This window comes from Carica papaya, chromosome 9 (genome assembly GCF_054855325.1).
Source record: "Carica papaya isolate Zhongbai chromosome 9, ASM5485532v1, whole genome shotgun sequence".
NCBI classification, from domain to species: Eukaryota; Viridiplantae; Streptophyta; class Magnoliopsida; order Brassicales; family Caricaceae; genus Carica; species Carica papaya.
Window position 1 is genome coordinate 5,096,412 of NC_142317.1, and position 15,143 is coordinate 5,111,554.

Here is a 15,143-nt window from a genome sequence, read left to right on the forward strand (position 1 = left end):
GTTATGATATGAATTTTCAATTAATTAATTAATTAGTTAGTTAATGATATGACCTTCCAAATATATATATATATATATATTTATAAATAAATAAATAAACAATATGTAAAGCCAGGCAAGTAGTACAATACAAATTGGGTTGACTTTTTTAAAGTGATAAAACATTAATATTATTATTTATATTAGTTTATAAAAGTATGGATTAAGTAAGATTATGACAAATAAATCAAATCTTACGTGAAGTACTTCATGGGTGTTTGAATTCTCAAGATGGGTAATTTTATTCAACAAAGGAAGAAAATTAATTTTGATTATTTAAATATTAACTTCAAAATTTGGTCACATCCCAAATGATTTATGTACACGTATTACATTTTTTTCTAATTATTTCAACATAGAGTTGGTACAACCTTTTTTTTTTTTTCTAATAAATTAAAAGGTTTGAAAAGGGGAATTCATATAGCGAACTTATATATATATATATATATATATATATATATATTTTGTACGAAATCCATCGTTTAAATTTACTTTTTTAAAAAAATGGGTAATTTTTACTACATAAATATAGTTAACAAGTGAAATTAATGTATCCATATATATACGTATATATAAGTAATTCCCACTTTAATTTTTTGATGGGTTTGGTCTTGTGTGATGAATAAAGAAAGATATTGGATCTTAAAACTTTATACTTATTGTGGAGGAGTGTAAAATGGATGGTGTCAATCATGTTGGTGTGGGAAACTGTAACTTGGCACATTGGGTTTTGACTTTCTATGAGGTTTAGTGGCACCACCACTTTGGTTCATGGGAGAGGATTCTCTTCTCTTTAGGTTACCTCGGTGGGCTGTTTATTTCTTCCCAATAATCAATTATTATTATTATTATTATTTTCATGTACTTCTTTAACTATTCCAACTATGATTTATAGTTATTAATTTTATATATTTGAGATACTAATAAATGATTGTTAAAAAATTATATATATATATATACATGATATAAAAACTAAGAAATTATCAATATTTTTAAATACATAAGTGTATTGTAGAAATATTTTGCAAAAATAAATAAGAGTTACGACTACCTTAAGAGAAAAATAATATTATTATTATTATTTGAAGTAAGATTGGAAAGAGATGATGTGAGCATTATCAGGCCTTCTCCCATTTAGACTACTATAATATATATATATATATATATATATATATATGTATGTATATATTTCAGCATTATGTAATTTGTGGTATCTTTTGTGTCTGCATTACCTACCACAATATTAATGTCTGTTATGTGAAATATATTTATGCAACATGTAAAGAGTTATGCAATGATTTACCACTAATATTTTGCATTTTGATTTAAGTTTATAATTTGATAGATTGTTTATAATATTTAATACAACAAAATTTAAAAGTTAATTTATTAATATGTTGATAAAACTGTAATAATTAAATTAGAATAATAATTTATTCAATTAAAAAAAATTATTCGACAACTAAATTTTTTTAATTTAAATGATTACAATACTAAAAAAAACTCGTATTAACTTTAAAAATTTATACAATGATATATAATAGTTAAATAAGTTAATTTTGTTTAACATATTTAAACTTGACTAAACTAGCTTTTTTGGTTAAATGGGCCAATTAAATCATTTAATTTTTGTGATCATTATTTTATTTATTTAACTTATTTACATATGTACTTACACAAATAAACACAAGCCCGTGCTCATGTATCCTTATATTTATTTGTGTACAAACATCCGTATATGATAAACTATATAGTGTATAAGTGTAGATGATATTATGCTTTATCTGTAAAAATTCGAAACTTAAAAGGAAATAAAATCATAAACTGAATGCAGAAGCGGAAGTAGAATAATAGAGTTAAGATTTGCATTCCTTATACAATAATTTTAAATACTCAATAGAATTACGAGAATGTCAATTCTAAAAAAACAAACGAAAATCAAAGAAATAAATGAAAAGTAGATAACTGAGTATCCTAAAACGACATTCACTAGCTTTTAAAAGAGTTCGGGTGGTGAACCATTCACAACCTCCTTATTGATCGAGATCTGGATATTGGTCATTTTGATATGAAATAGTTAATGAATGAGTGAACTACACTACCCAGTAAAAATATCACACTACTCACCGATATAGAAACTGAAGGTTGGTGAAAATCATAAAACAATCAATTGAGCTCTTAATTTAAGTAAATTCATTTATCATAAGTAAAATCATTTATTGCATACTTTCCGTTGCGAGATTTTCAAAACCGACCTATAGAGACAATAGTTCAATAACATCATAATCTCATATTCAAGTAAGCAAAAATAATAATTTTTTCTTTTTATTTGTCTACTGGTATTCGTGGGGGTACATAGGGATATTCCACTATATGTGAACCAACATCCAACCTTGTCAATTAACCAGCCGTCCCCATATCCCGTCCGGTATGAGCGCCAAAAATATCATCTTTAATACCCTGTCCAGTATAAGCGTCAAAAATACCAATTCTCGATATCCCATCTGGTATGAGAGTGAAACGGGTCATTTTCATACCTCGTCCGGTATGAGCGCCAAAAATACCAATTTTCAATCTGTCCGGTATGAGACGACGTTCACGGTAAGGTTCCTTATGTATCAGGTACGTCTACAATTTCCCATGATATCCAGTAAGGCTACCATTCATTCATTCATTCACTTAACCAATCAATTTTTTTCGTTTATATTTATTTTTTTTAGTTTTACAATTTAATCATAAATCAACGCAAGACAAATAACACATGCATTGAGGAAACATAACTAAATCATTTTACCAATTTCAGTAAATTATCATACATTTAAAGCTGTAAAATCAAACAATTGGTTAAACAGAACAACAATAATAAATAATCGATTATGTCTCCATTAGTAATCTATAATTGATTATTGAAATTTTTTAAATTACGTAAAATACCGTATTATTGATAATTAAACTTCAATTCCATAACATGAAATAAGATGAGGGATTCTTATCCGAATCGGTATCCAAAATACCGAACTTTCAACTGCACCTACAAGTGATCCTCAGGTTTCTTGATTTTCTTGTGGAGGTTAAGACACGCTTCACATACATAAAAATACTCTAAAAAAACTCAAAATCAGAGTTAAAAACTTTTTTCGACCAATTTTAAAATTCCGGCACGACGGCATCGCCACTTGCGACGGCAGGTTGCCTCGACCTGGCCCTTTTTGTCCTATTTTATACTTATCTCTAAGAAAAAAATATGTTATGGGGTCTCAGTTGGCCGAAAAAAGTCAAAAAATAAAAATTTATCGGCGGCGAAATTTTTTGATTCAGTGGCTCTGCCGACTCATCTTTGCGACTAAATATTTTTCTTCGGTCAACCTGTAGAAAACAAGATATTGAACACAATGGTAGAAAAATTGTACAAAAAAGGAAATGAGAAGGGGCTCATCGGAGGTAATTTTTAGTTTTGCCCGCAGCGGTGCTGCCAAGCTTTACCTGCGATTTTCGGTTCATCCACTGTTACTTTTACTCCGATTTGGCCATGGATAAATTAAATTCCGAGCATATAAGAGAATTCTTACTTTTTTTGGCAGTCGGAGGTGGCTTCGGGACGGCGACCGACGGCTATTGGCTCACTTTTCTGGCGACTGGTTCTTCTTCTTCGGCGGGGGGCTGGCGGCTATGGTTTAGGTTCGGTGTGATGCAGAATATTTATACCCGTCTCTCTTAAATCTAAATTATTTATCACATTTGATCTTGACTGACCGATCGTGTTTAAAAAGGAAATGAATCTGAACCGTTCATTATAATTTGATATCGACCGTACGATCGCATTTAAAAAGAGAACGAATCTGAATCATTCATCGCGTTTAATCGCAACTGTCCGATCGTGCCTAATGAATGAACGGATCCGGACTGTCCACGCGCGCGCGAACATATCCGGACCATTCGATTGCGAGCACGCGGATTGCCAGTGTAGCCTCCCGCGTGGCACCGAGTCAGTGTACTTTACCACGCGGCGCGCTCAGGTTCGTCAGGACTACTGACTGGGTGGTCCTACGTGGCAAAACTTTCTTTAATTATATTTTGACTCACAGTTTCTAATTTTTCTTTCAAAAATACCATCCGAACCTAAATTTTCATCTAATTTTTTTAAAATTATTTTTAATTTCATCATTCACTTATTTTTTTTCTTAATTTTACATTAAATAAAATTTGTATTTTTATATATTTTTTTAATTTTAAAATTAATGCCGGGCCAAATTTAGGAACCGTGTATTAGATTGGCATTACTAATTACAAAAATCAAATTTCTTTTTTTTTTCAATAAGTATTAGAAAAAGGCACTATTTTCCTTATTAATTAGACTAATAACTATGAGCAACCCATAAACTGAATTTATAATTTTTTACCATATTAATTAATTAAATAAATTTTTACCAATATTACTATCTACTAAAAGTATAATTTTTCAATTAATGAACCTACAAAAAAAGGGTATTATATATTTTTTAGAAATTAAAATATAGAGTCAGATATGACATGATAGGCATGGCAACTAACTGGCTTGTTGCAATGAGTATCAGCCCAACTCCAAAAAGCTTTTCAAGTGGTGGGCCTTGTCCACCCAAAAAAAAAAGTAAAAGACTGGTGGGCCTTATATATATATATATACACACACCCATGTATATATCATAGAGCTTCAAAGTTCTCAAACAAATCAGTACATACAGACTATTATATATATATATATATATTATGGTTTATTGGGAAATTGTTTCTCCTGACTACATAATTAAAAGAAAATAGTTATCTCACTGATAGTTGATCCTATTAAATTAAATATTATAAGCTATCACAAGCCCATATAATTTTTTTTCTTAAAAATTAATATTTTTTATTTAATTAACCATATATGTAGACCCTCTATATATATATATATATATATATATATTTAAAAAAAAAATTATTGTGCAATATGTCTGTATGATCCCATGTGGGCTGCTGACTGATTTATATTTTACATCAATTTGGGCCTTAGGCTTTGGGCTTTGGGTCATAACATATTGGGTTTAGATTGGCATTACTAATTACAAAAATCAAATTTCTTTTTTTTTTCAATAAGTATTAGAAAAAGGCACTATTTTCCTTATTAATTAGACTAATAACTATGAGCAACCCATAAACTGAATTTATAATTTTTTACCATATTAATTAATTAAATAAATTTTTACCAATATTACTATCTACTAAAAGTATAATTTTTCAATTAATGAACCTACAAAAAAAGGGTATTATATATTTTTTAGAAATTAAAATATAGAGTCAGATATGACATGATAGGCATGGCAACTAACTGGCTTGTTGCAATGAGTATCAGCCCAACTCCAAAAAGCTTTTCAAGTGGTGGGCCTTGTCCACCCAAAAAAAAAAGTAAAAGACTGGTGGGCCTTATATATATATATATACACACACCCATGTATATATCATAGAGCTTCAAAGTTCTCAAACAAATCAGTACATACAGACTATTATATATATATATATATTATGGTTTATTGGGAAATTGTTTCTCCTGACTACATAATTAAAAGAAAATAGTTATCTCACTGATAGTTGATCCTATTAAATTAAATATTATAAGCTATCACAAGCCCATATAATTTTTTTTCTTAAAAATTAATATTTTTTATTTAATTAACCATATATGTAGACCCTCTATATATATATATATATATATATATATTTAAAAAAAAAATTATTGTGCAATATGTCTGTATGATCCCATGTGGGCTGCTGACTGATTTATATTTTACATCAATTTGGGCCTTAGGCTTTGGGCTTTGGGTCATAAACAAATTATACATATTGGGTTTATATATATTGATTTGCCCAATAAATTAAATTAATAAAAAATGGTATTTTATGACTTATTCTCTCTCTCTCTCTCTCTCGAGTGTGTGTGCGTGCGTGTGTGTGTATGTATATACGTGTACATATATATATATATATATATGTTTGTGTGTGTAAAATTGGGGCCTTCTGGCTTCTCGTAATTAGCTAGAGTCAAGGGTCAACTGCATGCAGGGTATGTGTTTGTGAGTTACTTTCAGTCGACATTGACTTTAATACATGAAATCAATTATTCTAAAAAAAAAAAATCTCATTCTTAGAGTGCATAATAATACATGATATTGATTATTAGGATTATCAGATGGGTCATGATCTATATATAGCAGATACGTATATCAATATATCATATATATAAATATATATATATACATCTGTGTGGGTATGTGTGTAAGTGACCTAATCAAAATCTGCCAAGTACGATTGAACAATCTAGCTAATTAGCTAATGGAAGCTAACCTACCACATTTTCTTCTTATAAATATATATATATATATATTAATATGAATTCTTATGCTATATATATATATATGGGTTTGTGTGGATAATATGTTTTATTCACCATAAATATTCGGTAACCTGCCACCACCTCTTTCTTAGAATCTTGGAATTTTTAGCAGAATAAACAAGAAAAAAAAAATATTGGCTCACTTCCGTTCAAATTTAACATTTTAATTTTGTCTTACTTAACGTAATAATATATATATATATATATATATATATATATATACTGTAACAACCCAAAAACTTTTATTTTATTTTTATTTTATTAATTAATTAATTTATAAGGTTGTAATTTAATTTTATTTTATTTTATGGAGATAAAAATGAGTAAAATTATTTTTGTGAATTAATTGAAAACGATTTTGAAAAAAATGGGTGAAAATTTAGATTATGTAGGTATTTTTGAAAAGAAAATCGAAAACTGGAGGGTCAAAACGCAATTTAAAAAAGATCCGCCACGTCAGCAGCCCCAGCCAACTAAGACACGCCGCGTGGCAGGAACGCTAATGCGGGAAGCCACGCGGGATGGGGCCACGTGAGCAATCCGCGTGCGCGCAATCGAACGACCCAGATCCGTTCCCGCGCACACGGACGGCCCAAATCTCACGCGTGCGGATGATCCAGATTGAATCACGCACGGACAGCCCAGATCGCATCGTGATGGACGACCCAGATTTATTCTCATTTTAATCGCGATCAGACGGTTCAGATTAAATCGTGATGGACGGCTGAAATTAAAAGGAGAAGGTTATAAATAATCTCACCCACACCCAACCCCAAACCCTAGCCGCCAGTACCCTCGCCGGAGAAGACGACCCAGTCACCGGAGGAGCCGATCACCGCCACCCGTCGCCGCACCGGAGGATTTTTCTACCGCCAAACGAGGTAAAATTTCTCCTATGGGCTTGTTTTTCGATGCTGAATCCACCTGTGGCTAAATCAGAGCCAAACAACCGGCCAATCGGCCGAAAAATACAGCCGAACTCCAGCGGTGCCGCGGCGGCTTCCCTCGATTTTTTCCTCCGATTAGGCCCTTCCTGATTCCCATTTGATGTAATTTTTACACCACTGTGATCATCGTCCCTTTCTCTACAGGTTGACTAGAGCAAAACATCAAATTGCGACTCGTGCCAAAGAAGCCGCCGTACCCGAGAGCTCCGCCGCCAGTATGTCTTAATTTTTCTTGATTTTTTGGCCCACCGAAGGTCTTAGGGGTGTTTTATCGTAGGAATCGATGCGAGTTTGGCCGAATTCAGTCGAAACTGGCCGAAAACGGTCAACCCGAGGCGGATCGCCGCTGTGGGCGGCGGAGCCGCCGTGCTGGAATTCTGATATTGGTCGAAAGAGCCCTGAGTCTGATTTGGGGTTTTTTGGGGACACGTGCAGGTACCGGAAGTGTGTTTCAGTTTCCCATAAAAAAATTTAGGAAATTTAGAGACAGCCCATAGGCGCAGTGAGAACACGATTTCAGACCCCGAAACAAGTAATGATCTCTCATCCTATTTCCTATCATGACATTAAAGCCTAATAAATGATAAAACAGTATTTTATGACTTAATAAATATGTATAATTGATTGTCAATGCAGCCGAATCTGATATATTTTTGGTCATGTGTTGTTTGATTTATTTTGCAGTTTTGAATGCAGTATGATGCCTGATGTGTTTATTCTATGGTTTCGTATGCATGAATCACGGTTTTATTTATTATACTTTGAATTATTGTGAACCCGATGTTGTGTTATCTTATTTGGTGTCTATTACTGGTTTAGGTGTTTGTATTTGATTGGATAATTGAGATTAAGAAAAATGATAAAAAGGTATGTGAATTGATAATTGATAATGGATAATGTTTACAGCCTCACTAGATATCCTGGGATATGGTAGACGGACCGGGTCCATAGGAAATCCTACCGGAAACGTGGTCTCTCATAACAGACAGGGTATAGAGACCTTATGTGTTTTGGCGCCCATACCGAACGAGGTATGGGAACGGCCCGTTTTATCTTCATACCGGACGGGGTATTGAGCTTTATGGTTTTGACGTCCATACCAGACAGGGTATGGGAACGGCCCTAGAATCAAGTTATTAATGTGAATGGTTCACGTGTAGCGGGGACCCTTATGGATCTCTATGGATACTAGTAGGCTGATAAAAGAGGAAAATTTTTGTCTGATGATTGAAAAACGAGAGTTTGATATGTGTTATGTTACAAAGTGTGTATGATTTTATGATGTTTATGATGTTATTGTGTTTCACAAGTTGTCTTTCATAAATTTCACCAAGGTAAGTAGACAATAAAGGTTTTTATTATTGATAAATGAGTTTGCTATAAATTATGCTCAATTGGTCGTTTTTGTTTTCTATCAACCTTTACTCCAGTGGCAGTGAGATAATGTGATGTTTTTATTGGGGTAGTGTAGCTCATTCCTTACTTAACCATTTCAGATCAGGAGGACTTGATTCCCGAGACCGTCCCGTAGGAAGACGGCGAGTATATGACTAAAGATTTGATAGATTTATTTATAGCATTCATTACTAGTATTTACTTCAATTAGTTTATTCTTTCATATGTTTAATATATTTTGGTTATTGTGTAAGGGATATTAATAAAAAAAATTATTTCGCTTCCGCACTTACAATTTTTAATATATACATTTTTTTTAAATTTCTGAAACCGTTACATATACATATATTATATTGTATTAAAAAATATATTTTCTAATAAACTGCAACAATAGTTATCTTTTAAATACGGATAATTTATGCTAATAAAAATATACATATAAAAATGGTTAATTATTATCTATTTTTTTATCTTACTGGTTATGTTTTAAAATCATATATATGTGGCGAAAGGTAATTAATAAAAAAAATTATATTAGAATGTATATATAATGAAAGTTAATCATAAACTAATAATGATATTAAATAATAATAATATAAAGCCAGATTTGACGGTAAAAGTTGCTGGGTGTCTTCTTATTCATTTGAGGTAGATTAATAATTATAATCAAATTAATTAATTAATTAATTGTCTAATAATATTTTAATTATCATGTTAATAAGTCAGTTGCATGTACTAATTAGCTTAATTTTTTTAATCATTTTAAAAACTTTGAAGAAGGCATAAATCACCCTATGTGCCGTGTGCATAGATATAGTGTATGCACTATATATATATATATATATATACACACACACATATATGGGGGAATATCAGAAGACTAGGCCCGGATGTTTTTTTTAATATACATATATATATATATATGTTAAGAAATAAAAGTGCTACTGGTAATAGATAGGTATAATATTATTCTATGAATATCAATTAATTCCATGGACATGATTTAAGTCATAACCCATATCACAATGCGTGCATGTCAAGTGAAAATTTAACTAATAATTGCCCAACCCAATAACATATATATATATATATATATTATAGATCACATTAATTAATTGTACAATATCAATCAAGCATGCTTATTCAAAATTTTCTTTAGGAAAATTATATTTATTTTATATGACGTCAAAATAAGTTGAATCTCCAATTGAATTTTATAAAAATAGTGCATTGATTTTAAAAGAAATTTCAATTATTGCATGGTGTATAATTTTATTAGAAAAAAATAATAATAATAAACTTAGACATAATAATTTTATACGCATTTATTCAAAAGTATATTATTATTATGCAATTAAAATAAATAAATAAATGGTGAGACCGAGTCGGCATTACCACACAGGTTGGTGGGCCCGGGGGAAGTGAGCGCCGCATAAATATACAAATCCCAGCAGTCGTGAGTTCTTAGGTCTGATTCTTACATGTGGGACCCACACACCCACAATTATCCCACTTGTTTATTTATTTATTTCTCCAATCTGGAAGTTGGACTTGTCATGTTTCTCGTCGGTTACCTGCGTTGACTCAACACCAACCTTCCTTGCTTGTTATTATTCTAGTTCCAAACCAGCGTGCACGCATACCTCATCCCTTTGCGTGACACGTGTAAATCATGATCTCCTGCTGCGCCAACGTAGATTCCTCAAATTGTTTCCCACCAATAAAATCCTCACACGTGTACGATTGTCATTCACAATACAATTATGCGTTTCGGTAGTGATTAATAATTTTATGAATCGTCCAATTTATTTCTTAATAAATTAATATAATCATTCAACCTGATTTAATTAAATTTATAATTTAATATTTTTACACTAAGGCTGTAATTTTTTTTGGTAGTTGGTTATTTTTAATTAAAGTATAAAAATTGGTTTAATTTTTAATTATTTAATACTTAAAACTTTCAAAGTATTTATGTCTGATTAGTTTGAGTATATAATTAGAAGAAATGAAATAATTTTAAGAATTTAGATTGAAAATATAAATTATATTACTTAATTTAATTATAAAAAATTACTTCGTTGGTCATGAATTTAGCAAATTTGTTAATAAAAATAAAATATAATTTTAAAAGAATCCGGTTTCATATTATCACCAAATAAACTTGATTTTTTTTTAATAAATAAAAATATCAAGAATCAGAGATTTAATTTTGCAAATTTGATTCGTTATCGAGTTATATTGAGATTTTTTAAAAAATTTATTTTAATTTAAAGTAGTAGTCTAATAAATATGAAATCAAATCTACATAACTCATCTTCTTAAATTTTCAAACAGTCAAAGTCAAAATCTAATTTTTTTTTATTAAATTTAATTATAATCTCATTCAAAGTGAAAATACATTGAAGTTGCATATCAGTTTAGATTATTTTGCACATAAATTTCATATCATATGATAATAATTTCCAAAATAATATTGGATTCAATAACTTATTACCAAAATAATGACTTTCAAAACCTATTATGATAAGGTACTAATTTCTTTCCATATATTTTTATATTTCCAAAAGAGGAAAACGCATCTGCATTAAGAAAAAAGAGTCACCGGCTATCGCCGGTTACCCAAATCCTCCAACCTCACCTATAAATGCATGCACCTTAGAATCCCACCCAACTGAATGAAGCCTATTTGCACAAAATCTCCCCGCCGATTTCTGGATTCGGAGAAGAAGAACAACAGAGGGGGAACAGAGCCATGGACGTTAAAACACCGGACCGTAGCTTGAGCTCATCAAGCCGGCTCAGGACCGGCTTTCTCTTGTCTATTTCGTCCCTCATGGCTATATGTGCCAAACACGCCAGCCGAGTTTCGAGAAAGCTCAGAGCCAAGGCGCTGGAGCCGAGTAAAAACTCCGGCGATGAAAGTACTTGGAACGAAGGATTTAGTCCTTGCAGAAGTCCTGCGTTCGCGTCGAGGTCACCGTGGACGGCGAAGTCGCCGCTGAGGGCGCGGCCGAAGCAGCTGTTCACGAACATCAGCAACAAGGCGATGAGTTTGGTGAGTAGGAATAAAAAATCGGGCGCAGATAGCGATTCCGCGTCCGAGGAATTCGGTGATGGCGGAGTATGGCAGAAGGCAATCTTGATGGGGGATAAATGTCAGCCGCTGGATTTCTCCGGCGTGATTTATTATGATAGTCGCGGGAAGCAGCTTGAAGAGCTTCCTTTCCGGTCTCCACGTGCCAGTCCCATGCGTGGGTATGTCGCACGTGCCAACTAGTAATGGGCTGATGGCGGATTGTCGCCTACCCTGACGGTGACCGTTGGTTGTGTCACCGACGTATGTGATTTTGCTTTCGTTTATGATGTGGGGTTTTTGTATGACGTGTTGTGATATGATTGGTCTGTCACAGTAGGTGAGTTTCGGGTAGCTGGGTCAACGGGAAAACCCAGAACAAAGTTAGGAAAAAGTGTTTTTTTTTTTTTTTTTTTTTTTTTTTTTTGGGTGATGGAATAGGAAAACTGGGTTTAAAAAGTATTGGTCAGTTTCTTGTTTTGAATATAGAATATAGAATATAGAATATAGAATATGGGATATGGTACTCTCCTTGGGAAAACAAAAATTATTGTATATATACAAATTTTCTAATGAGAAGTGCAGGCTAAGTAAATCAGGATTTTCTTTCAATTTATCAAATTAGAATATGATTAATTTTTATTAGTTTATAATAATCTCTTTATTTTGAATTTTTTACTTTTAATCTTGTAGATGTTTGTATTTTCAAAGTGGGATATACTTGGATACATATAATATAATTTTTTTTAATGCATATGTTAGCACCCAGTGTATAACAAAATTATGATTTTCATTTAATTTTCTCTTGATCCAAACAGACCATAAGAAAATAAAATTAGTTACATATCCGCAATAAGCGCTGTAGATGATAATATATAATGAAGAAAGAGAACATTCCATTGGAAATGGTCTTGGACGAGGAATTTCAAAGTATAACATAATGTTTTTTATTAATAATTTTTTTAATTAACTAAAAAATTCCTCCATATATTTGTGTGATCGGTTTATAACTAATCATATCTTATTTATTTTTTTCAATTATCTTAAAAACCACTTATGCATATAATTATAAAATAAATATTTATAAAATACATATCTTTTTATTAATTATTTGCGATGTACGTATTAATCATTTCATAATTTTTAATTTATTATATAACAAAAGAAGCACTAATAATTTAGTACGAAATTTATTTAAACACATTTAAATAAGGATAATAAATGTTAGTTTCAGGAGGGATAGATTCATGCCAGCGGAACATCAAATTAATTATACTAATAATATCAGATTAATCAAATTTAATTTCTTAATTTTTAGGTTTGCGATTTTGGGAAAATAGAGAATACGTGAGGTCAAAATGGCCTTGTCAATACTTCTAAACGGCCAATTTTATGTTTCCTTTCCTGTGAGTTGACCAGCAAGCAATGAATGCCCGTCTAATCAACTAAGAGCTAACTGCTTTGAGTCGTCTTTCGCCCTTTTGAGTTTTGACTTTTGATTATCATGTACTTATATTCATGTATTTTCCTAAATTGGTTCAAAATCATGCATTTATTTTGGGAAATTATAACCTAAAAAGTAATAATTTTATATAAAAGACAAAATATATATGACATATACCCAAATTTTACAAAAACATAAATTAAATTACAACAAGAACTAAAATGGTAAAACTATAAAACAATTTACCATCCTTTTTTCACCAATCCATAAAGTGGAGGGTCTATTAATTACTACTATGATAATTGTTCAAAAACAACTATGGTCCAATTAATTCAAACCCATTTCATTCATGGGTTATCCTTCTTTTCATTGGATAAATTAATTTAAATCGTTAAAATTTTTGGTAAGCTTCGAAAATGGTTTTTTACTATATTAAATTGAAAGAAAAAAAATTATATTTTGATAATTTTTCAAAAATAACAAGACATTTGGACCGACCCACCTAATCTATACAAGTCTACTAATTTTTTTGGGGAAGCAAAATGGACTTGATACTTTTTAGAACATGATTGGAGCCCCATTATATTACTATGGGCCTTTCTATTTTCATTGAATTATTTTATTTTATTGTCGTGTCAAAATGTTTGAACCAAATGCAATTATAAATTTTCTCAAATAAAAAAATTGTGAAGCTTTATGATCTTACCCCTAAAATTTAAAAATTTCAATTTGGGTATAAATAAATAATTTAATTTCTACATAAATTCTCCATACCCTAATTGTTTAAAGTGAATTAACAATACACTAATAAAAAATCTAATCAACTGCAAATCTAATTAATTATACTCAAGAAACCCTTAATTATGTCATAAAAACAGTAAAAATTCAACCGAATTAAAAAAAAAAAAAAAGGAACAACAAAATTCCAAACAACTCAACTAACATGAAGGACATGAAAAAAAGGTTTCCCAAGAAAAGATTATAAAGAAACTATCTAGAGCAAACAAGTAAAAAAAATATTAACCCGGTTCTCATTTTCCACCGGTTCACTACTCGAACCGGACCGGATCGACCACTATTACCTCCTTACGCACCTGGAGCCGCATCCTTCACCTTGCTCTGCAAGTACCCGCCATACCCTCTTGCATAATCCTTCACATGACTAGCCGTGTCGTAGATCCGAGTCCTCGCATAATCAACCTGGTCCGATCCGGGCGGGTTCATTCCCCGGAAGTACCGGTACATCCACGACAAAGCGGCGACTGAAACGACGCCGAATCCGCAAACGAACAAGAATCCGACACTGACAAGAAATATAACAATGGCGACGGGGACCCAAATGGGGCTGGAGATAATAATAAGAGGCGTGAAGAAGATGAGGCCGAGGACGGTGGCGGTCACGGTGAGGCCGACGAGGAAGAGAAGAATGGAGCCGGAGATGACGAGGGTGAGGAATCCGAGGAGCTGGGACGAGGTGGGTGCGTGAGATTGGAGTCTGTGGAGAAAGACAGTGGTAGTTTGTGTGGAGGAATGTGGTGTTCGTGCGGTTCTGGGCTGCGGCGGAGGAGGAGGAGTGCCTCGGTCGGACATTGTTGAGAGCTTGAGGGAAGAAAGTGAGATGGGAGAAGAGAATGGTGTCTTAAGAAGTTGGAGGGGTTGGGGAAGGACAGGTGTGAGAAGGGAGGAGGGTTAGGGTGTGGAGACATGCAGGGGAACACGTGGAGTTGGAGATGGTGAAATTCTAATCCTGGATATGGGTGCTCATACTGACTTTTTCTCTCTTCATAAAAGTAGGAAAAAAATAAAAAGACAAAATTTTGCTAAAATAAATATTTT

At 32.0% G+C, this 15,143-nt stretch overlaps 2 protein-coding genes across 2 annotated transcripts; one reads left to right on the plus strand and one right to left on the minus strand.

Moving 5' to 3' along the window:
• The first annotated feature begins 11,432 nt into the window (after positions 1-11,432).
• On the plus strand, positions 11,433-12,475 carry LOC110820343 (uncharacterized). Its single transcript, XM_022049792.2, has one exon. It carries the CDS (start codon positions 11,543-11,545, stop codon positions 12,065-12,067), a length of 525 nt encoding a protein of 174 aa, XP_021905484.1. The 5' UTR covers positions 11,433-11,542; the 3' UTR covers positions 12,068-12,475.
• Positions 12,476-14,122: 1,647 nt separating this feature from the next.
• On the minus strand, positions 14,123-15,060 carry LOC110820532 (Oleosin family protein). Its single transcript, XM_022050021.2, has one exon. The coding sequence runs from the start codon at positions 14,895-14,897 to the stop codon at positions 14,394-14,396; it is 504 nt and encodes a 167-aa protein (XP_021905713.1). The 5' UTR covers positions 14,898-15,060; the 3' UTR covers positions 14,123-14,393.
• Between the last annotated feature and the right edge of the window lie 83 nt (positions 15,061-15,143).

Excerpts from the sequence above, each read along its gene's own strand:
- LOC110820343 (XM_022049792.2), top strand. The coding sequence starts at position 11,543 with ATGGACGTTAAAACACCGGACCGTAGCTTGAGCTCATCAAGCCGGCTC.
- LOC110820532 (XM_022050021.2), bottom strand. The coding sequence starts at position 14,897 with ATGTCCGACCGAGGCACTCCTCCTCCTCCGCCGCAGCCCAGAACCGCA.